Below are 22,829 nucleotides of genomic sequence, written 5' to 3' on the forward strand. Positions count from 1 at the left end.
AAAGAAGAACTCTGCAATATTTGAAGCAAACCGCACCGAGACCTTGCGACTACAGGATGCAGCAGGCATTTTGCAGGGCTGTGTGTGCAAGCAAACACGTGACGGGACACAAATGACTGTCTCTCGGGCACAAAGCCGGGGTCCCAACGGAGGAGGCGCAGCGCTGCTGTCACGAGGGCCCGGGACCCCCGGGAGAGAGCACGAGGCAGCCGCGATTGCCAACCTGCCCGCGCCCATTAGGCCGCGAGGGTCCCTTCCAGCCCGGCAAACGCGCCTCCGTGGCCGGAGCTGCGCCCGTATCCCGCAGCCATCAGGCCCCGCCGGCCTCCCGGGAAACGGCTTCCAGGAGCGCCTGCGTGCCCGGCGCAGGGCTTGGTCAGCGGGGCGGGGGACGCCGGTGGCGTGGCGTGACGGGGCGGTCTCGGTCTCGGCGCCGCCTCCTCCTCCTCCTCCTTCTCCTCCTCGCAGGGAAAGGCCGTCGGTGCTGCTGAGCGGAGCAGGGCGGGTCGCTTGACGGCGGCGAGCCTCAGGAGCGGGGCTGCGGTGACGTCCGTCGGATCCTCCCAGAGCCATTTCTCGCGCGCCTCGAGTGCCGCAGCCGCCCAGCAGCAAGCGGGAAGATGGGAAGGCGGCCTGCGCTGGCCCGCCCAGGGTGCGGGGGGCTGTGCGGCCTGAGCCTCGCCTTCGCCGCTCTGCTGGCCCTGCTCCCCAGCCCGGTGAGCGGAGGGCTTCCGTGGGACGGGGCAAGACGGGCCGGGGAGGATGCCGACGGCGGACGGCTAGGGCCTGCCTCAGTCAGGTGCTTCTGTATGGCGGCGGGGGGGGGGGGGGGGCTTGTGCAGGTGCAGGTGCAACCCTCCCCCCGGGGGCGTTATACAGAGTAGGTGGTGACCTTAGGCGGCTTCTTCTTTTTTAATTAGGGGGTACATTTATGAATAGTAGTTGAACAGGACTACTGAAGATGCTTCATGTACCTCTTAAGCAATTTTGCTTTCTGCTGATTTTGTACAAGATGACTGCTAGGGGAAGAGAATAATTTTGCTTAGCCCTGGCCCTAGCCGTCTTTGAATCCAGGCCGTTCCTGTAGTGCTTTTCTGAATCATGTTTCCACTCTTTTGTGGATTGCAGCCTAGCACCGAGTACCTTCCTCTGTGCCTTCCTTTCTCATGACTCTCTTGCTGTAAGACTGCTCACACTTGACAGTTTTCAATCCATCTGTTGATTTCTGCTGCAAGGTGATCTTAAGCTGTGGTGAGCCGTTTGAAGCATTAAGAGATCTCACATACTATATGAAGTGATTTACATAAGAAATAAAAGTCACTTTGCAGTTGAAAAGGAAGCTTGGTGAATTTAGCTAAATTGTCAAGTTGCCCTGAATATCTGGGTCTATTGGACAGATAAGACAGTGAGATCATAAGGTTGGCAGCTTCAGGCTCTCTGCTTAAGGCCAGTATGATGAACAGGTGGTCTTGTAAAATCTCTGTATTTCTTTGCAAGCAGGTTTCTATATAGCTGATGTGTTGACATAATTTTCTTTAATACTAACTGTTCTTTGTTTGAAGTAATCTGAATTTTTGTTGTTAAGTTACAGTTTTCAAGGTAAAAGAAGTTCAGATGTGGTTTGCTTTTACCTTCTTCTTTGTCATGCCCCTCATATTCCTTGGTGGTCTCTTTTCCAAATACTGACCAGAAGCAACCCTGCTTAGCTTCCAAGACTGACGGGATCAGAATAACCTGGACTATTTATTTATTCCAGACATTTATATCCCACCCCTATCAGGCCTGCCATCTCAGGGTGATTCACAACATAGATGAATACAACAATAAAATAAATAAAATGTTTAAACATTTTAAATTAAAAATCACCACAAGTGGAGGTGCTTCATAGATGTTCTTCCACTGAGAGAGGATGGCATGATTTGTCCTTATGTGGATGATTCATTTGCTGAACAGGCCTCAACCTTAGGCCTGGTTGAAGAGCTTGGTCTTATAGGCCCTACAGAACTGTGATAGTCCCGTTAGGACTCTGATGTTGTCTTGGACCTCATTCCACCTGGCAGGGGCCAGGACCAGTCAGACTTCTTTTGGGCCAAGGACTACCAGACAATTTCCAGACACTGCACGCAGCGCCCTCCAGGGGACGTATTCAGATAGGCGGTCCCTTAGATATCCAGGTCAAGACTAAAAACTAAGACATATATCAGCATTGTACAGAACATTGTACAGAACATATATAAGACATATATCAGCATTTCTAAACAGCATTGTACAGAACACTGAAATGAAGTTGTTGTAGTTAAACAACTTACTTAATTGTGAAATTTCACAGTCATTTGACAGAATCTTAGCAGCTTCAGTTTACTGAGTCATAGTCATTTATCCCCACCCAACAGGTTCTAGCTGTATATAGTTAGGATGTTTTATTATCGGGTGGCAGTGAGGTAACCTACCTGTGATATGGAATCGAATATGCTCTTCAGTCAGTGGCCTGTGCTTCTAGTACAGTCCCTGGGCTAGGAAAATTTATTGTCTTAGTGCAACAGATCCGGTCATGTCTCTTTTTCAGTTAATCCTCAGACAAGCCTATTTAAAGATTGCTAGATAAAATATCAATACAAATCCCAGTGCTTGTTTGGAATAACATAACAGGCAACAATGTTTTAGGCATCAAATTCCTATCACTGTGCATGCCAAAAGTTTAGTCTGTTATTTATCAATATCTGAACCATCTTTCCTGAATATGAAACATCTATAAAGATGAGTCTTTGTGTTGACAGTGCTGATCATTTATAAGCATCAGTTACTCTCCTTTCCATTTACTGTAGAGATTAAAAACAATTCAACCTTCTCCCCTCCCCCCAGTTGCCAGTTTATGGCATATTCATGGGTCCTGCCTTATTGTTGCAGCTTGCAGCTCCATATTTAATTTGGTCTTATTTGTTATCATTGTTTAAAAGTATACTTTTCATTCTTATTTTAATTTCAAAAATATACCAAATGATACATAAAATAAAAACAGATATTTCAGCTTAATATAGAAGTGTGAATGAAAGGAAAGTATTAGCAGTTGAACCCAGAGACACCATAGCAAAATACACAGCTCCTCCTTTTGTGTTCTTGGCAACTCTACTGCCACAGGCCAGTCACGTAACTGGTGTGTAACATCCCCACAGAACCCATGCATTATTAGTTCAACATATGTGATAATGACAGCTTCTGTGATAATGTCATGAAGCTTAATAATTGCTCCTACACACAACTCATGAACACACTAAAAAGAAGAACCCATGGCGTTTTTCCTGAAGCCTCCATAGTCGTGTAGTTACCATTTGTGTTTGTAGCCACAAGCTCTCAGGCTTCCCTGGGAATCCCATGGTATTGCCAGTATCTGTCTCCAAAAAAAGCTTGTTGTGAGGAAAGTAACTACAATCAGGCAGGGAAGGAAAGCATACAATTGAAATTGCGACAGCCAGCCTACCCCCATGTTTAGTATGTGTAGGTTTGTATGCCTGCACAAAAGCCTCATAGATGATGATAATACTTCCCTTCAGAACAGAGATGTCTTTGACAATATACCACGACTTGGTTCCAAACACAATGTACATTTATATTCATTTTGGATTGAGGAGTAGCATTGTCATTGGTGAACTCAGCTCAACTAAAAGTGGCATGTTGACATAAAGAGTATTTTGCACTGTCAGTTTGTACTGGCTGAATACACTGCCCTTAACAGAATAGTTAGAGAGTAGCTAAGTTGGTTTGTAGTAGAATAAATCTGAGTCCAGTAGAACCAACAATAGTTTCTGGGTGTAAGCTTCCTAGAGTCAGTTCTCCCTTTGTCAGAGTCAAGAGAAAGATCTCTGAGTCATTTAATCCTGGGCTGAATCTGCAAGGAGCTTTTATTCCAATCCCAGGTCGATTCAATCCTTGCCGTCTACACTGAATGTGATTTTCATTTTGATTTTGGGCGATTTAAATTTTTCATCTGCAACAAGCATGATTAATCCGGAATGACCCTACTTTTCCCCCACGATATCCTGGAATGGACATAACCCTTGATATTTGAAAAATCGGCATGAGTAAGCATGCAGCTGTCCGCTTTCCCCGAAATAACTTGCTGCCGAGCCTCTAGTGCTGTAGAAAAGCCCTGATTAGCCAGGGCGTCAGTTCCTGATTCCCAGGTTACAAGGCTTCCCTTAGACCGTTTATGCACTGGGAACTTCACTGCCCCAGCTCCCATGCAGGAGCACAAATAGGAGGCGGATGAGGTGCACCAGGCCAAATGCTCCCCCATGTTGGTACAGGAAGAGGTGGGGCAAACTGCCACGAGTAAAACTCCAGCCAACAGCCCAGCATGAAACCTCTAGTGCATAAACGGTCTTAAAGGGGAAGCCCTAACTTCTCTCATCAGAAGCCCTAACTTCTCTCAGCAGAGATTTTCCTGTTGGATTTATTCCCCCTTCTCTGCTGTCTACAGTCCTCCCCTCGCCCATTCAAGAAAAGAAAGAGGCTCCTAATGTGCTTTCCCCCCTCCCCCGCTGAGCTTCCCTAATCACGTGCAGAACACTTTCTGTTTCAATGGTGGGGGGGGATCTGAATTTATCAGGATCCACAACGGAATAAACAAAGTAAGTGCAGAATCAGCCCTGGTCAGAAGGTGTGAGAGGAGTTGTAAAGAGTGCTTCTAAAGCAGGGGTAGTCAACCTGTGGACCTCCAGATGTCCATGGACTACAATTCCCATGAGCCCCTGCCAGTGCTGTCCATGGACATCTGGAGGACCACAGGTTGTCTGCCAAAGGTTCTAAAGGACACAAAGAGACAATGTGTATTGTAATCTGTCTGATTAGAGCAGAGGCACAATGTTTGGGGGTAGATAATTAGCATCTATAGTGAGATAAGAATCCTGTGTTCCTCTTCAGCCCTGGGAGGGGGGGGTTCCATTGTTCTGAACTTGTGAATTATCTTGAATTTAGCAATCTTGTGTTGCAAGTTACCCTTAACATATTTTTGTTTGAGGACTGCCACTCTTAGGTTAGCAATAGAATAGCCTGGAAGGGGAAAAAAGTGTTCCCCTGCCAGTTTTTGAGTGTTGCAGTTTTTAATGTTGGATTTATGTTCCTTTTATTCTTTTGCATAGGGACTGACCTGTATGTCTGGTGTTATTGTGTTGTCAGAGTAGAAATGGGTACAGAGCTGGCATCTTGGTTTGTTGTAGATCCTGGCCATAGAGTCTATGTCTATGTTTGGAAGAATATTGTTGTGAATGAGAAATTGTTTCAAGGTTAGAAGCCTATGGTCAAGAAAAAGTGTACTTCCCAATGCCTGTGATAGAAGGATATCATTGTCTGGTTTAGGTTAGGTTATTAATGGCGCATTGAACCAGTTTGAGTTGAGTACGTGACTACCAGTGGTATTCTGTTGTTGCATGTATTTTACAAAATATCTATATATCTAATTCCTAAGCATGTCCCCCATCTACTTACCCCAAACAGCTTTTTCTTCAAACTTGGGTAAATCCCTAGGTTTACAAAGAAGTCTTAAAAATTTAAACAAAATGGGGGGGGGCTAAATCCCCTCCCCAGATGGTTGTAGACAACGCAAATTATCTTTGAGGACCTGGTTGCTGCTGCTTTGGACCTGGCCACAGCAGTGGGGAACTCTGGGAGCTGCTCCAGGCTGTGGCAGTGGGGGAATGCTGGGAGAAGCTCTGGTCCTGACTGTGGTAGTGGGGAACACCGGGAGAGGCCCGGCCTGACTGCAGTGGTGGTAGACACTGGGAGCTACGCTGGACCTGGATGCTGCTAGGAACTCCTCCCTGCTTAGAGCAGCTCCCTGGCACTGAGCTGCCGCTGGGCTCAAAGGTAGGGCAAAAGGGGTGGGAGGAGAAAGAAAGGGGGTATTGGCTTGATGTGGGCAGAAAGATAAAAATGGGGGTATTGGCTTGGGGCAGGGAGAGGAAGAGAAAGGAGAGACAGGCTTAGAGGGAGAGGAAAAGACAAGAAAGGATTATTGGCTTGAGGGAAGGAAGGAAAGGTGAGGGAATGCCTCCTCCCCACAAGTTTCTTGCAGGTCCCCACATAATTGAATTTGCTCAAAGTAAATCAGGAAAACACAGAATGAGGAGGAAATAGAGTTAGGACACAATGCAGAGGAAGGGTTTCCCAAACACCATATGGATACAGCAATCAATAGTTTTACAGTATCTCAATCAAAGACAGTCCCGTGATTTAAATCCTTTAACAAAAGAGCATAGAAGATCAACTTATTTGGCTAACATAATTTCCATACCACTACAGATGGCTTTTACCTATATAAGTTTCCAAGCTATGCTTATAGCCCTGTAGTTTGGCTGAATCTCATGTACCCAAACATCTCAATGTTTATGTATATGTGGGAATCTGGAAGTTGAGGATCTCACCCATTACATCTTAACATGCCCACTATATGATGAGCCAAGGAAGAAATTTATTATAAAGTTAATTCTGAATGTACCTGCAATGTCTGAGCATGACAAATTGATATTTTTAATTGTCTGATATTGATCCATATATATCCAATAGAATGGCTCTTTATGACCTAGGACAATTAGAAGAAGAAGAGTTTTTATATGGGATTATCTACCCAAAGGAGTCTCAAAGTGGCTTACAATCCCCTTCCCTTTCCTCTCCCCATAACAGAAACCCTGTGAGGTAGGTGAGACTGAGAGAGCCCTGATATTACTGCTCGGTCAGAACAGCACTATCAGTGCTATGGTAAGCCCAAAGTCACCCAGCTGGCTGCATATGGGGGAGCAGGGAATCAAGCCCTACTTGCCAGATTAGAAGTTAGCATTGCTAACCACTATTCAAAGCTCCTAACAACTACACAAACCACTATACTGAGTCATAACAACCATGGGGGGAGGTATCCTAAGACTCTTAAATCCTTATTATTATTACTATTAGTAGTAGTAGTAGTGATATTATTATTTGGATTTATTACCCGCCACTCTCGGCAAAGCGGGTTACAAAGTGGCGGGTTACAAAGTAAAACAATATAATCCCCTAAAACCCCTATAACCCCCTAAAATCAGTAATTGAAATACAGACTACCAGAAAACAGCGGCAACCAACCCACCACCTACCCCCGCTGGGAGGCAGGGGAACAGCTGACCACCACAGATGGCACGTGGTGGAGTACCCCTCCTTTGGGGGGGGGGCATATTTACAAGTAATAAATACTAAAGATCATTGCAAAAATAAAATGTCTGAAAATTTTGTGCCCTAAAACAAATAGGCTTCCAGAATTTTGTTATACTGATGCCCATTATATTTCCCATGGGGGTCATATTATGTAGAACTATTAATCAGGAAACATTTTTTTGTTTTGTACCACATTAAGTACTATATGTATTGTATTGTTCAAAACTTAAGCTCAAAAAACTTTGGAAATAAGAACATTACTCTTGGAAAATATGTTTATATAAATAAAATAATTCAAAGATTCAAAGAGTTTTATATAGAGAAAAATTGAAACAGGAACTACCGGCAGTTCATTCTGTCACAGGGGATGTGGAATTTACTCAGCTGGGCCAGGTCCCAAGCTGCTAGGCCTCCAGTTTCATTTCACTCTTCTTGTTTGCTGACACCAGCAGTTGAGAGGTATGTTTGCCTGATAACTTGCAACCCAAACACACTATTTCTGTTGCTTAATAATCAATGTCATTCTCCAGACCATTCTGGGTGGTGGAGAAAACCTTGGAAAATTTGCTTATTCTTTCAGAACCTGGCACACATCTTTCAGCCTTATCTTTGTAATTTGGTAAGCATGACCTGAGTCAGAAGTTCTTGAATAAGCTGCTATTAGTTACAGAAAGAAAAGACAGCTAAAAGTGGTTCTTAAACATTTCTCACATTAAAAACAGTCTGTAAAATAATGTTGGATAAAAAGGACCATTTTGGATATGACATCTAAAAGGAAGTACGGTGGGCATCAGATGAGTCTCAGGAAAGGCTTTTCACAAGTAAGGTTACATCACTGAAGACAGCCTGTCTTTGGTTGTGTCCTGCCTCCGTTCTTTTCTATTTCCTTCTCTTCCACCCAGAGACGCCACATCTTCTAGCTGGCAGGGGCTCATGGGAATTGTAGTCCATGGACATCTGGAGGGCCGCAGTTTGACAACCCCTTTTCTAGTTCATTGGAAAGCTTCCTGCCCCAACTGGTTCTTTCCACTTTCACTAAGCTGGGCAACAGAAGAGAAAAATTCTGCAGGGAAAACAGAAGGGAGTATTTGTATCAGTCCAACACCATTTCATCACTTCTGGTGCAACCCCAAAGAGACATCATTGCACTGAACAATGATTTATCATTCTGCCAAAACTCTGGTTAAACCACATAGGTTTCGGATGAGTGCTAGAAAGTCACCCCAATATGATTAGGTCACTTTCGGATAATACTGGGAGTGATGCCATGACATTGCCAGTGGAGGGGGCAAGGTATGCTTCTGGCCAGTTGCCAGTCTTGGCAACCTATTGCCCACTAGACCCCACTCCTAAATATACTTAAAGGAAAATTACTAGTCAACTCCTAGAAAAAATTGCAGCAGTTTTCAATGCTCTGGTGCCCCTATGGATCTATCAGGCATGTTATTTTGTTCTGGTGAGTTGGCATCCTTTGGTCTTTGCAGACTGGAATTTACGGTGTGGGAGGAGGAAGCTTAGTATGCAACCTCTTGACTTCCCATAAGGATAGGTTTAGTTTGGCCTCTGAACATTCCCAAAATGCAAATTCCGCATTTACATTACAAAAAGTGTTACCTTTTACATAGGTACTAGGGGTGAAGTGTTATTTTATCATGGTATATACCTAATCCCCCTTCAAGGATCGCTGCCTTGTTGTGGCAAGGGGGCTTGCGTAGTTCAGTGAAGCTATGAGCTATACCGTGCAGGGCCACCCAAGACGGACAGGTCATAGCTGAGAGCTCTGACAAAAGGTGATCCACTGGAGAAGGAAATGGCAAACCACTCCAGTATCTTTGCCATGAAAACTCTATGGACAGTTCCAATAGGCATAACGATATGACGCTGGAAGATGAGCCCCTCAGGTCGGAAGGTGTCCAATATGCTACTGGGGATGAGCAGACGGCTAGTACGAGTAGCGCCAGAATGAATGAAGCGGCTGGGCCAAAGCCGAAAGGACGCTCAGTTGTGGAAGTAACTGGTGGCGAAAAGACAGTCCGATGCTGTAAAGATTTTTATTCCATAGGAACCTGGAACGTCAGATCCATGAATCAAGGCAAGCTGGACGTGGTTAAACAAGAAATGAGAAGACTGAACATCGACATTTTAGGAATCAGTGAACTAAAATGGACAGGAATGGGTGAATTTAATTCAGATGACCATCAGGTATACTACTGTGGACAAGAATCTCACAGAAGAAATGGAGTAGCCTTCATAATCAATAAGAGAGTAGGAAAAGCAGTCTTGGGATACAATCCCCAAAATGACAGAATGATCTCAGTTCGAGTCCAAGGCAAACCATTCAACATCACAGTGATCCAGGTCTACGCCCCAACCACTGCTGCTGAAGAGGATGAAGTTGATCAGTTCTATGAAGCCCTACAACACCTTCTAGAAGCAACGCCCAAAAATGATGTGCTTATCATCATGGGGGATTGGAATGCTAAAGTAGGAAGCCAAAAGATAACCGGGATAACAGGCAAGTTTGGCCTTGGAGTACAAAATGAAGCAGGGCACAGGCTGGTAGAATTTTGTCAAGAGAATACAATGGTCATAGCAAACACTCTTTTCCAGCAACCCAAGAGACGACTCTACACATGGACATCACCAGACGGTCAACACAGAAATCAGATTGACTATGTGCTCTGCAGCCAAAGATGGAAAAGTTCTATCCAGTCAATAAAAACAAGACCAGGAGCTGATTGTGGTTCAGATCATGAGCTTCTTGTTGCAAAATTTAGGCTTAAATTGAAGAAAGTAGGGAAAAGCACTAGGCCACTCAGGTATGAACTAAATCATATCCCCGACGAATACACAGTGGAGGTGACAAATAGATTTAAGGAATTAGATCTGATAGACAGAGTGCCTGAAGAACTATGGACGAAGGTTCGCAACATTGTACAAGAGGTAGCAACTAAAACCATCCCAAAGAAAAAGAAATGCAAGAAATCAAAATGGCTGTCTGAGGAAGCTTTACAAATAGCTAAGGAGAGAAGGGAAGTGAAAGGCAAGGGAGAAAGAGAAAGATACACCCAATTGAATGCAGAATTCCAGAGAAAAGCTAGAAGAGATAAGAATGCCTTCTTAAATGAACAGTGCAAACAAATAGAAGAAAACAATAGAATGGGGAGGACCAGAGATCTTTTCAAGAAAATTGGAGATATGAAGAGAACGTTTCATGCAAAGATGGGTATGATAAGGGACCAAAATGGTAGGGACCTCACAGAAGCAGAAGAGATCAAACAAAGGTGGCAAAATTATACAGAAGAACTATACAAGAGCGAGCTTAACATCCCTGATGACCACAATGGGGTAGTTACTGACCTGGAGCCAGACATCCTGGAATGTGAAGTCAAATGGGCCTTAGGAAGTCTGAGCAACAATAAAGCTAGTGGTAGTGACAGCATTCCAGTTGAACTATTCAAAATCTTAAAGGACGATGCAGTAAAAGTGCTACACTCAATATGCCAGCAAATTTGGAAAACTCAACAATGGCCACAGGATTGGAAAAGGTCAGTTTACATTCCAATCCCAAAGAAGGGCAATGCCAAAGAATGTTCAAACTACCGCACCATTGCACTAATTTCTCATGCTAGCAAAGTTATGCTCAAAATCCTACAAGCTAGGCTCCAGCAATATGTGGACCGAGAACTTCCAGAAGTACAGGCAGGATTTCGAAGAGGCAGAGGAACTAGAGATCAAATTGCCAACATACGCTGGATCATGGAGAAAGCTAGGGAGTACCAGAAGAACGTCTACTTCTGCTTCATTGACTATGCTAAAGCCTTTGATTGTGTGGAGCGCAACAAATTGTGGCAAGTTCTTAAAGAGATGGGAATACCAGAGCATCTTATTTGTCTCTTGAGAAATTTATATGCAGGTCAAGAAGCAACAGTGAGAACTGAACATGGAATCACTGACTGGTTCAAAATTGAGAAAGGAGTTCGGCAAGGCTGTATACTGTCGCCTTGCCTATTTAACTTGTATGCAGAGCACATCATGAGAAATGCGGGATTAGAGGAGTCACAAATTGGGATCAAGATTGCAGGGAGAAATATCAACAACCTCAGATATGCAGATGATACCACTCTAATGGCAGAAAGTGAAGAGGAACTAAAGAGCCTGTTGATGCGGGTGAAGGAGGAGAGTGCAAAAGTTGGCTTGAAACTCAACATCAAGAAAACAAAGATCATGGCATCCGGCCCTCTCAATTCCTGGCAAATAGAAGGGGAAGAAATGGAGATAGTGACAGATTTTATTTTCCTGGGCTCCAAGATCACTGCAGATGGGGACTGCAGCAAAGAAATTAAAAGACGCTTGCTCCTGGGGAGGAAAGCTATGGCAAATCTAGACAGCATCCTAAAAAGCAGAGACATCACCCTGCCAACAAAAGTGCGTTTAGTCAAGGCTATGGTCTTCCCAGTTGCAATGTATGGCTGCGAAAGTTGGACCATAAGGAAGGCCGAGCGTCAAAGAATTGAGGCTTTTGAACTCTGGTGCTGGAGAAGACTCTTGCGAGTCCCTTGGACTGCAAGGCGAACAAACCGGTCAGTCCTAGAGGAGATCAGCCCTGACTGCTCCTTAGAAGGCCAGATCCTGAAGATGAAACTCAAATACTTTGGCCACCTCATGAGAAGGAAGGACTCCCTGGAGAAGAGCCTAATGCTGGGAGCCATCGAGGGCAAAAGAAGAAGGGGACGACAGAGAATGAGGTGGCTGGATGGAGTCACTGAAGCAGTAGGTGCAAACTTAAATGGACTCCGGGGAATGGTAGAGGACAGGAAGGCCTGGAGGATCATTGTCCATGGGGTCGCGATGGGTCGGACACGACTTCGCACATAACAACAACAACAAATATACCTAATATCCAGTAGCTTGCGCTGCCAAAGTAGATTCAAATGGTTAGCCATGTTGGTCTGAAGTAGCACAATAGAATCAGAATCCAGTAGCACCTTTAAGACCAACAAAGATTTATTCAGGGCGTTTTATTTCTCCCATGTTCGTTTTATTTCTCCCATGTTTGTGTGAATAACAACTGAATTTCAACGGAATTGATTGGCTGTTTTGGCAAAGAATTATCATTGGCTGTATTTGGATGTGTGACACCGTTTACTAATGTAACAGAATTAATTTTTGCTATATATTCCCACGGTTATGTAAGGAGTTCTTAGTCTGACAAAGAGTGCTTGCACTCGAAAGCTCACGCTCTGGCAAAGTAGGTTAGTATTGATACAGTTGTATTATAGCTATGTGTGTGAACAGGGGAAATTAGATAATACAGGTTTGCCATCGAGTGAATTTGTGACTGAGGTAACATTTGGGTTAGGGACTCAGCAGAGATACATCATTAGCTAATGAAACTGCAGACTGAGTCATTTTTGTCATTGTAATTGTGGTTTCTAGTTCATGTAGTGTTGGCTGGAAGGGAAGCCTCTGTGTTAGGGATGAGTCACAAAAGTGCCTGCTGTCAGCACATTTTCTTCCAGCCCTTTGGAAATACGTTATGAGCAGAAGACTTGTCACATGATGTATGTCAAATCTTGTCTTGTAGGTCTGCTTTGTAAGAGTCTGTGTTCTCAGCCCCACTTCAGGTATTTATTCTGCTGTTGTTTCCTTCCAAATTACTGAAAGCCCTGGCATTCTTGCTATTTTCAATCTCTTCCCTTGTTTTAGTATTGGCATCTCAGCACTTAAAAATAGCATTCTCATTCCAGGATGCTATATGAAAACTATTAGCAGACTTTTAAACATCTGGCAGTTATGAAATGCAGTTACCAGGGCCTTTGAACACTTTTTACTTGGTATCAATTGAGTGCTTTTCTTTAACATGGTTTTAATCAACTTCCTGAGTAAAACATATTTATTCCATAAATGGTTTTTAACATCTTTTCCAGAAAAAAGTTTAATTTCTGTGTTTAAGTATTCAGAAAATGTGCAAATCAGACATAAGTACTTTTAGGGAAATATGGTAAAATAATTTTGGGTGTGAATTTATAAAATGGTGATAAAATATCTAACATCTGATTACTAGTTTCATTTTAGACATTGGGCTTGCTGTCTAAACAGTAAAAAGAGGATACAGAAGCAGCTTTCCTCACTAGAAAAACTAACCTTGTTCATTGTTTCTATATCAAGGGAATGTGGGTTTTGTTCCTGCGGGCATTTGGGGTATTCTCATCTGATAAAGACATATAATATTCCTGATGTGTATGTATAGGGCTTTGTTAGTTTATTGATGCAGCTTTTAATTGTTGCTTTCAATGTGAATTGTTGCTTTCAATTTTTATATTGTAGGTGTTTTATTTTTCATCCCTCTTTTTTCCCTTTGAGAATCTTCCAATTGGAATCAAGTGAAATTAAAATCTTGATTCTAAACTTACAATGAAGTTATTTTAGTTGTTCATGAACATTAGTATGAGTGCAAGCATAGGTTTTATCATGTGATGGCAAGGTTTTATCATAGATTCAAGTAGGTAGCCGTGTTGGTCTGAAGTAGCACAACAAAAATAGAATCCGATAGCATCTTTAAGACTAACAAAGATTTATTCAAGGCATGAGCTTTCGAGTGCATGCACTCTTCCTCAGACTAAATGAAAAACCATCATAACTGGCGATATAAGGCAAAAGCAAATTATGGCAAAGTTCTATCATGTGAGGCCAAATCTTTTACACCTGGTAGAAATGCAGAAAGTCAACTGTCAGTTCCATATATATATTTAAAATAGTGGTGTTAAATTACATGCTTTCTGCATTGGATGAATTGTGGGGTGTTCCTTTGGGTTTTATCTCTTTAAGAGTTTCCCTGTTTTATCATAACTTTGCTTCAGTTCTGTTTTTAGATTTCTGATTGGCTTTAAAACCCTAATCCTATTGTATTACTTCCTGTTGATTGTATTAACTCACCTTACGTAATCCATCTGTGTTCAAGTGTGAAAGGAAGGCTATAAATGACTATAAAGGAAGACATAAATAAAAACAAAATCCACACCTAATTCTGTGTACTGAGCATAATCAAGAGTTTTGTTTCATTCACATGACAGATTGCTTCAGCAACTGAGATGACTTTCAAAAGATGTTTGTAGCATCTCAGCCTGCTATTCAATGAATAGATTTCAAAATCTTTCAGTGATCAGAGTCAAGCTCTTGAGTGCACCTAAATTATCTCTTTTGATATCAGCCATGGTTTTAAATATCTTCTTATCTTCTTGGAGTTGTAAAAATTGTGAGCTTTAATTCATCTTAGTTCTTGACTTCATCTAATTTCTTTAACCAAAATATCCTCAGACTTACAGCTGCAAATTAATTCACGTATTGGGTCCCTAACTATTTTAAAATGTTTTTTAGATATTTTCAGACTCCTGTGTCTGGTATGGTCAGTGTGGAAAGATGCCTGATGATAAAAGGTACAATTGTGAATATCATGGCCCACCAAAGCCTCTACCAAAGGATGGCTATGAACTACTACAGGTAAATCTGGATTAAAATGTTTCAAAATAATCCTAAAAATAAGAGCTTAAAGGGAACTAAGAATACACAGGCATACTTTTCCTCTTAAATTCTGTCATAATCTCTGTTTCCATAAATAGATTACTTATGAATTATTATCCCTAGTATTAATATATATAATCATCATCATCATCATCATCAGTAAAACCCAAACTGACAAGTCATCCACTACATGATTGGCCCTCATTTAGGAATGGCCCACTCAGGTAGTTTAGACCCAATCAGGAGGCAGCCCTCAGCCAGGAAGTGCTTAATAGGTGGTCTTCCACCTCCAACTTCCTGCCAGTTTCAGAAGTTTGCTGGGTGGAAGAGGAGCCAGCCTCAGAGCATGCCCCTGCTGCCAGTAAGTTCTCCTGGCCTCTTTCAACTTGGAGGACTTGGAGGGGGGGCTGGGGCAACCTCTGCGACCCTTCTGGAAGTGGGGGGGGGATGCAGAAGCTCCCCCCTGCTGGCCATCTGGGGTCCAGGATGCCAGGGAAATTCCTCTGCCCTGGGAATGTTTGCTCTTGAGTAAGTGATGGCCTTTGTCCAGGAATGGCCTGTGAAGTTTAAAGTGAGATGAAATCTGGCCTCCTCTATTTCAATTAATTGGAACTTTTAAGGAAGAATGAAATATTACTTTCACAACCACACTAATTTTGAATGCATTTTGTTGAAATCATGAGATATTTGCCTAACTATGATGCTCAGAATCAGATGTAGGTCTACTCTCAACGTCCTACATCTTATTCTGAGATGTTATTTTTTCTTATTTTTAAATATTTCATTCAATATCTGTTTTTGTTAAGGAACTCTGCCCAGGTTTTTACTATGAGAATGTTAGTCTTTGTTGTGATGTGCCACAGCTTCAGAATTTGAAAGCCAACTTGGATCTTCCCTTGCAGTTTCTTTCCAGGTATGTTTGTTATTAACTGTGACAGTCCCTAAGGAGTAGGGTTGTCAGCCAGCTGGTAGCAACTAGGGAGTGGGGACATGGAAGGAATACTATCATATCAATTGCATTATTTCCAGGTTGAACCTGCAAGTAACACACCAAGACCCTCTTGTGGTTGCTGTTCAGTAGGAAAGCAGACAGGGGTGGGCTGGTATTAGTGGCTTTACTAATGAATAATTACTGCTTAGTTGATGTTCATTGATACTGCATCAATAAGATGGTCCAACTTAATGAGGACAAAAACCAAGCAACCCTATTGTGGAGGGTTTTAGATCCTTTTTTTATTTGGAGGCAGTGTAATGTGCATTTTTAAAAAAATGAAGGTAACACCCCTAAAGAAAAATGATTTACCTTTATTCACTATTCTCTCAAGGAATATCTTAGGTACCAATCCATACATTGTTTAATAATTGAAATGAGGCAAAATAGAGTTAATCCAAATGGCAGCTTTCTTAGTTAGGTTGATGCAAGTTGGGACACATAGGACTTGTGGGGGCAGGGGGAATCCCATCCTACAGTCTTCTTGATTGCTGGCAAGCCACTTGACAGACAGTCTGCCTGCCAGCAGTGCTGTCATTGGTACTGTCTTCTTCTACCTATCAACCCCCTGGGCTCACCTACCTTCCGGCATTAGCAGCTACTTCCTCCCCAGTCACATTGCCGCCCCTCTGCAGCTTGCACAGTGGTTCTGTGCAGTTGTTACCCAGCTATACATCCCCCCCTCCCCTGTCCATTCTTCTGCCAATGAGGGGATGACAGTTGCTGTACAACCTCAGGAGAAGAGAGGAATGCTGGCTCCTGCTCCCCCCTTTGCCTTTCTGCCTGGCTTAAGAAATACTGGTGTAGTGGCTTCCTTCTCACCATCTCTCATTGTATTCCCCATTGCTGGGAGTGAATGAGTGGGTAGGTGTGCCAGATAGGCAGTGGCTTATGCAGAGGCAGTACAAAAATGCCTGCCCCAGCCATCCATCTGGCTGAAGGGGAGGTGACAAAGGCTCCTGATCCTCATCACCTGCCTGCAGCAGCACCTCTCCATTGTGGGTAGGTCTTGTTGATTCACCTGGCCCACCATTCTCCAGAGAAAAAGTGGGGTGAACTGCATTAGGGTGCATATGGTTGTGTGATTTCCCCCCCCCCCTCTTCCAGGAAGTTTATATTGTCTGCAGTTGTACAGACAACTTGTTCCTCTGTTTTGGGGTTTTATCCCCTCCCTCCATATTGTTAAATAACAGATTTTTCTGCAAACCTGGGATGTTCCCCAATTTTTTTAAAGTCTCCTTTCCCTCCAGCTAGGCCCATTCTGCAGATTTAAGTATTCACAGATTGGGAGAGGTTGATAATTAAATATATTGATACATATTTGCTAAATATTATTACACATATGAGTGAATTCTGATGTTGTCTGTCTCTTTTCAGGTGTCCATCATGTTTTTATAATTTTGTAAATCTGTTCTGTGAGCTAACATGTAGTCCTCATCAGTCCGAGTTTCTAAATGTCACAAAAACACTTCCGTATTATGATTTTGTTCGCCAAGAGAACCAAACCAGCATCCTAGAATTGGAGTATTATGTTGGAGAAACATTTGCTAATGGTAAGCTAGCCAATCAGATATTTAATGTTTACTCCCTTGATTAAAAAGTGATTATTTCCTGCATGATGATGTCATCTGTTCAGAGGCAATTATCTTGCTAGGGGATCAGTCACTAGTCCTATTTATGAGACTGTTTTAGGAGACTCGGAGCCATTCTGCAACCAGAAAATGTAGTGAAAGGGTTACCTCTTGCAGAGGCTTTTTTTTTTTTTTACGTTTTACGTCATCGGCATCCAGTGTTCCAGCAGCAAACTGGCAGCTATATCCTCCATTTTAAAGCGCTAGCTGGGGAATCCACAAAACTGGATTCCCCCAGCCTTGTAGTGCGAGTGAGAGGAGAGCAACCAGCAACCATGAGTGAAAAGGCTGTGTGTAACCAAAGTGGCCAGAAATAGTGTGTTCTCCGTTTCTCGTGCCTTCCCTCAAGCCCGCCTCCCTTTCCCTTCTTCCTGGAACAGAGCTTTTTTCTTTTTTGTAGCAAGCTGCCTGGAACAACGAATACATGTTGCTTAAGCCAGGCAGAATAAAAAAAATTTCCACACAAAGCATGCCTCTCAACCCACCCATCCCAATCGGGAAAAAATTACTTTTGTGTATTTTCAAGCCTCAGAATTCCAAAATGGGGTGGCATTAAAATATGCACTATACAACAGAGAATTTCTACTTTAAAAAAAGATCACTTTCCCTTTAAAGCCAGGAGAAAGCTGATTGGCTGGCTGCCATGATTGACAGGCAGGGGGAGACTCGCTGGTATTGCAAGTCCCTCTCCGCAGCCATTTTAATTAGCCATGTGGAGTGCCTGGAAGCGGGGGAAAGCGGGACAAGAACATGAGAGAGAAAGGAGGTGAGAAATGGTGGGGACAAATTTTTAATAGCGTTAAGCTGGCTTTGTGCTGGATTAACACAATTTTTTTAGAAGTGCAGAATGGCCCCCAGTGTCATCTATATAGAATGTTCTTTGGAAAACCAAACAACAAACCTTTCCCTAAATTTAGGGCAAAGTTAGATTTTATAGGATGGGATATATTTTTGGATGGGTCTCATGGATCAGTTCAGTTTACAACAGGGTTTCCTTCTGGTGTATAGAGCCAAACATTGATGCAAAATCTTAAGTCTTAAGTCGTTGCCAGTATGACTTGCCTTTTATATAGTAGATGATTGTATTTCAGTGTGTAAATGCCTTGATCAGGCTCTCTGGAGAGGTGGCTTCTTCTAAATGATAGAAGTATGCTAGTCTGGTATGTGGGCTGCTGCCTAAAGCGATGCCACATCACTTTACTTGGGAACAAACTAGACTCTTCCTTCCCATGTGAATTGTGTGTTCTTCTTACTCCCAAATGGTTCCAGGCGTGGGTAATCTTTCAGTGATGCCTTGCCCACTCTGGCAACTGATCTGATACTTTCTTCCTTGCTTAAGGCAACAGCAGGGCTACAGCTGCTTCAACTAACAGTCCCATTGCATAACTCCTACCTCTTCTTTCTCACCACAGACTGGAAAACCAGAGCCTTTGCTGCAATCTATTTGCTGTTCACTTAGTTTTTTGACCACAGCCATGGATTGAAAATCTCACCCTCATTTCCTGTCCCTTGAGTGAAGTGTCTGTATCCCTGGATGTCTCCCTTTGTGTTCTGCCTTCTGTAAAAGCCCAAGCATTGATGTTATATATTTTTTTTCCAGCAGAACTGTGCAAAGGAGACAGGTCTCCTTGATTTCTCTTCTGTTCATAACATTGCCACTGGGAAGGGGATTCGTAGACTTATAGCTAATTCTGAACAGCTTCCATGAATCCTGTTAAAAACTTAGAAGTATTTTATCCTTGTAGATAACTTACAACATTCCATTTGTATATTTTAATGTTGACAGTGTTTTCTTTCTTGTCCATGCTTCCAGCTATGTATAATGCCTGTAAAGATGTGGAAGCTCCATCAAGCAATGTTAAAGCATTAGGGATCTTGTGTGGGAGAGATGCTAAACAATGCAATGCAACCAACTGGATTCAGTATATGTTCAGCAAGGATAATGGTCAGGCTCCTTTCAATATCATTGCAGTTTTTTCAGGTAAGAGATACAAATGAATAGTCAACAAGATGGCTAGTAGCAACTTTGCATTACATGGATCAGTGATTACCCATCCATTGTAAAACATACAAAAATATTGGACTGTATCTTTTTGCATTAATATGGCTATTTAAAACAGTCAACAAAGTAGTTTTTAAATTTTGTTTCTTTTTAACTTCAGCCTAGCAATCATTTAGTATTCTGTGGGAAGGTTTATTACATTCTTAAAAACTGTCTATTATTTCAAAACTACAAAACATCCAAAATCTGAAAAAAGTGCTAGTTAACGTCAATTCTGTCCTGCTGCTTTTACTTAAAGAATTGACCTGCAATTCCAGGGCAGCTCCTGAGCAGGAGCTTTTGCCATGTAGCCAGCCCCTAGGAAGGTCACAGTGCCGCTGTGCATCCTGGCGCTCGTCGTATTCCTGGGTACAACGGGTTTTGCTTCTAGTGTATTTGATTAAAATGTGCCTTTTACAGAACATAAAAATCAAACAAAAATACATGAACCAAACAGTTAAAACAACCATACAGTACAATAAAAATACATATGTGCCTGGAAATAGACTGGGAGTCAGTGTAAAAGGATAAAAGACTGGAGTGATCAGATCTCAATAACCTACTCTGAATAACATTCTGGTTTTAGTATTTTGCACCAATTAAGTTTCTGAACTCTACAAGGGCAGGTCCACACAGAGTGCATTGTGGTAATCTGTATAAGATGTAATCAGGTGATATGGGACAGGACCCCTAATCCACAACCAGAGCATGGCATAATATACCTCCCTAAGCCACAACCAGATTGTGGTATAAAATAATATAAACACGCTAACAATATAGTACTCTGCATCATAAGTGAGGGCTTCCATAAAATATTTCAGGAAACAGTTATGGATGAGGTCAGGAGTGTTTCCTGCTAGGTGAGTCATAGTACCCTATGTATGTAGGAGGGGGTGACGTGTTATGAAAATGGTTTGTGATTCTGAAAAGTTTTTTGCTAGTTTTCTAATGTATTGAGATGAATAGGAATCTTACATTATCATTGCGCCCGTAAATTTAGTACAAGTAAGGTGTGGAATTCTTCTGATGGCTTATTAATATTAAGGGATGAAGATGCCATGCTGAAGACTGAAGTTTAGTGTTTGTGTCAATTTTTATAGGTTGTATATGCAAACTCAATGGCACTTTGTACCTTTCGTTTTTTGTATTTAATATCTTTTGTTCAGATGTTTCCATCCATGGAATGACTCCTATGAATAATGCCACCAAGGGCTGCAATGAATCTGTGGATATCTATACAGAGCCCTGCAGCTGTCAGGACTGTTCCGCTGTCTGTGGCCCCAAACCACAGCCCCCTGCACCTCCCAGCCCATGGCTTTTGCTTGGTCTGGACGCTATGTATGTCATCATGTGGATCTCCTACGTGGGATTTTTACTAGTATTTTTTGCAATGGTTTTGGGGATCTGGTGTTACAGGTAAATGGCCACCCTTTTATATATAATGTACGAAGTCTTGACATTGAACAATTCAGTAAGCTTTTGTTAATATAGTGTTAAATGGCATGCACACATTGAATGTTTACAGTGTTCCCATTGTCATTTTATTGTCATTTTATTTATTATTTATGTTACTTAAAGCAGTTTTAAATGTATAACTTCAGGATATCAGAGTAACCTTATGTATAACTTTCCATGTTCATCCATTAGTATTATACTGTTTTTTGTGGTGGGGTGCCCATGCAATGTGATGAGTTGGCCACCTGAAATAAATTTTGTTCAAGTGAGGGACATTTGGATAGGCAAATCTCAGGAGTGGGTAGTGTGAGCAATGCCTTGTTTATTCTCAGCTGTTGTACTTCATATAATTCTTAAATTACAAAATGTGGCTGAAGAACAGGATAATGAACAAGAACTCTCTTAGGAACATTTATTTGTAGGTATTGAACCAGTTCTGCAAGGACTATAAAACAGAGCTGTTTCACCAGGCTTATAGTCGAGGCCCAGAATAACATCCACCAATAAATGTTGGCCTCACTGTTTGGAGAGGGGTGGGGGGATGGCAAGACCAGGTCCTAATACAGAGAAGCTTGGTGTCTGTTGGGTCAGTTCACATCAGGCCCATGTGCTCTGCTTTCTAATTCAGTCTTTGGGGCTAACCATAATTTTCTGTTCTATATGGTTGCCACTAAAGAGGAAGAGTAACTGACTAAGTGAGTGGGAGCGTAGGGTGGAACCCATCAATCATAGAGGAGAAATATTTAAGCAAGGGGAATTAGAATACATGTGCCCGTGCTTTGAGCCTGGGATATAATACGGCAGTTAGCCACAATGGTTCTATGCTGGAGAACATCTACAGACATTTCCTGTATTAGGTTGTGCCATTGAAATGGCCTTGTCTAGATGTTGCATTCTGTAAGGAAGTGTCAGTACAAACCTACTTGTCAGGTATACAGTAGTAACATTGTACAAGAGTATTGAAATTAATACACTGTGCATCAATGCAGACTTGGTTTCCAAACTATGCTGCTATATCATCACAACTACACATTCATGTGTTTCTAGGACCAGGTTGTATATGCCGTTCATGAGTTGGGTGTGAAGTACATCTAACTGAAAGTATTAGTCCGAATGCAAGCTGTCAGGGCCTAAGGAGTTTAGTTTTACAATTCTTACATTTGATGTTGATGATCTCTTGTGTTTTTCGTGGCCAAGAATAGTCTGACATGTCTTGAATCAAAATACTGAGTCAACAAAAATGCTGTGATGATCTAAGTGATATACTTTGTGCTTTCCTTTTCAGGAAGAGACACTTTGTTTCTGAGTATACACCTATTGATAGCAACATTGCTTATTCTGTTAATTCACACCAGAATACTGGTAGGTACAAGGCAGTAATAATAGTTTGACTAAATATGGTTATGTTGTTTCTCCTTTTACAATGGCACTCATATGACCATTGCTAAAAATACTGCATATTTATTTTTTGCAGTGTTTTGTACTAGTTAAATATTTTGTGGCGTAGTGTTCCATATTGTCAGCTTCCATATCAGCTTACTTTTTTCACATTCAGTAACTGAACATGAATCTAATCATATATCATGGTTGGCTTTTAAATGCATTTTAGAGTTCAAGCACATCTTCACCCTTGTTGTGTTCCCTCCATCTCAATTTGCTCTCCTGGCTTGAGGGAAATATGTACACAGACCAGGAAGCACAGAATAGTTGGGTCATATCCTGTTTTAGGTGGAATTGAGAATAGCAATATGTTGGCTCTCTCCTAGATTTTATGCTTTTGCATCTATTTTACACTCAGCAAAAGCACTTAACTTTTAAAATGTTAGACAGTTTGGAAGGCTGGAAACTCAAAGGTTACTGTAATGAGTCCGATATGTCTGTTCTTTGTGTTTTTATGCTTTCTTTCTCCTATTACGCTGCTTTTTCTAGCATTTTGTTTTGCTTTTTTATTTGTATTGGAATTATTAATAAGAACATAAATTTAAAAAAAATGTTGCTTAGATAG

At 42.0% G+C, this 22,829-nt stretch overlaps 1 protein-coding gene across 1 annotated transcript in view; it reads left to right on the top strand.

Moving 5' to 3' along the window:
* The first annotated feature begins 444 nt into the window (after positions 1 to 444).
* Positions 445 to 22,829, top strand: part of NPC1 (NPC intracellular cholesterol transporter 1) — a 44,929-nt gene continuing 22,544 nt past the window's right edge. The window contains exons 1-7 of the mRNA XM_077352598.1: positions 445 to 716; positions 14,563 to 14,685; positions 15,513 to 15,619; positions 17,075 to 17,250; positions 19,142 to 19,309; positions 20,536 to 20,785; positions 22,110 to 22,186. Coding sequence (XP_077208713.1) covers positions 621 to 716; positions 14,563 to 14,685; positions 15,513 to 15,619; positions 17,075 to 17,250; positions 19,142 to 19,309; positions 20,536 to 20,785; positions 22,110 to 22,186 — 997 coding nt within the window. The 5' untranslated portion in view covers positions 445 to 620. The remainder of the gene's footprint in view (positions 717 to 14,562; positions 14,686 to 15,512; positions 15,620 to 17,074; positions 17,251 to 19,141; positions 19,310 to 20,535; positions 20,786 to 22,109; positions 22,187 to 22,829) is intronic.

Source organism: Paroedura picta, chromosome 9 (assembly GCF_049243985.1).
Source record: "Paroedura picta isolate Pp20150507F chromosome 9, Ppicta_v3.0, whole genome shotgun sequence".
Taxonomy (NCBI): Eukaryota; Metazoa; Chordata; class Lepidosauria; order Squamata; family Gekkonidae; genus Paroedura; species Paroedura picta.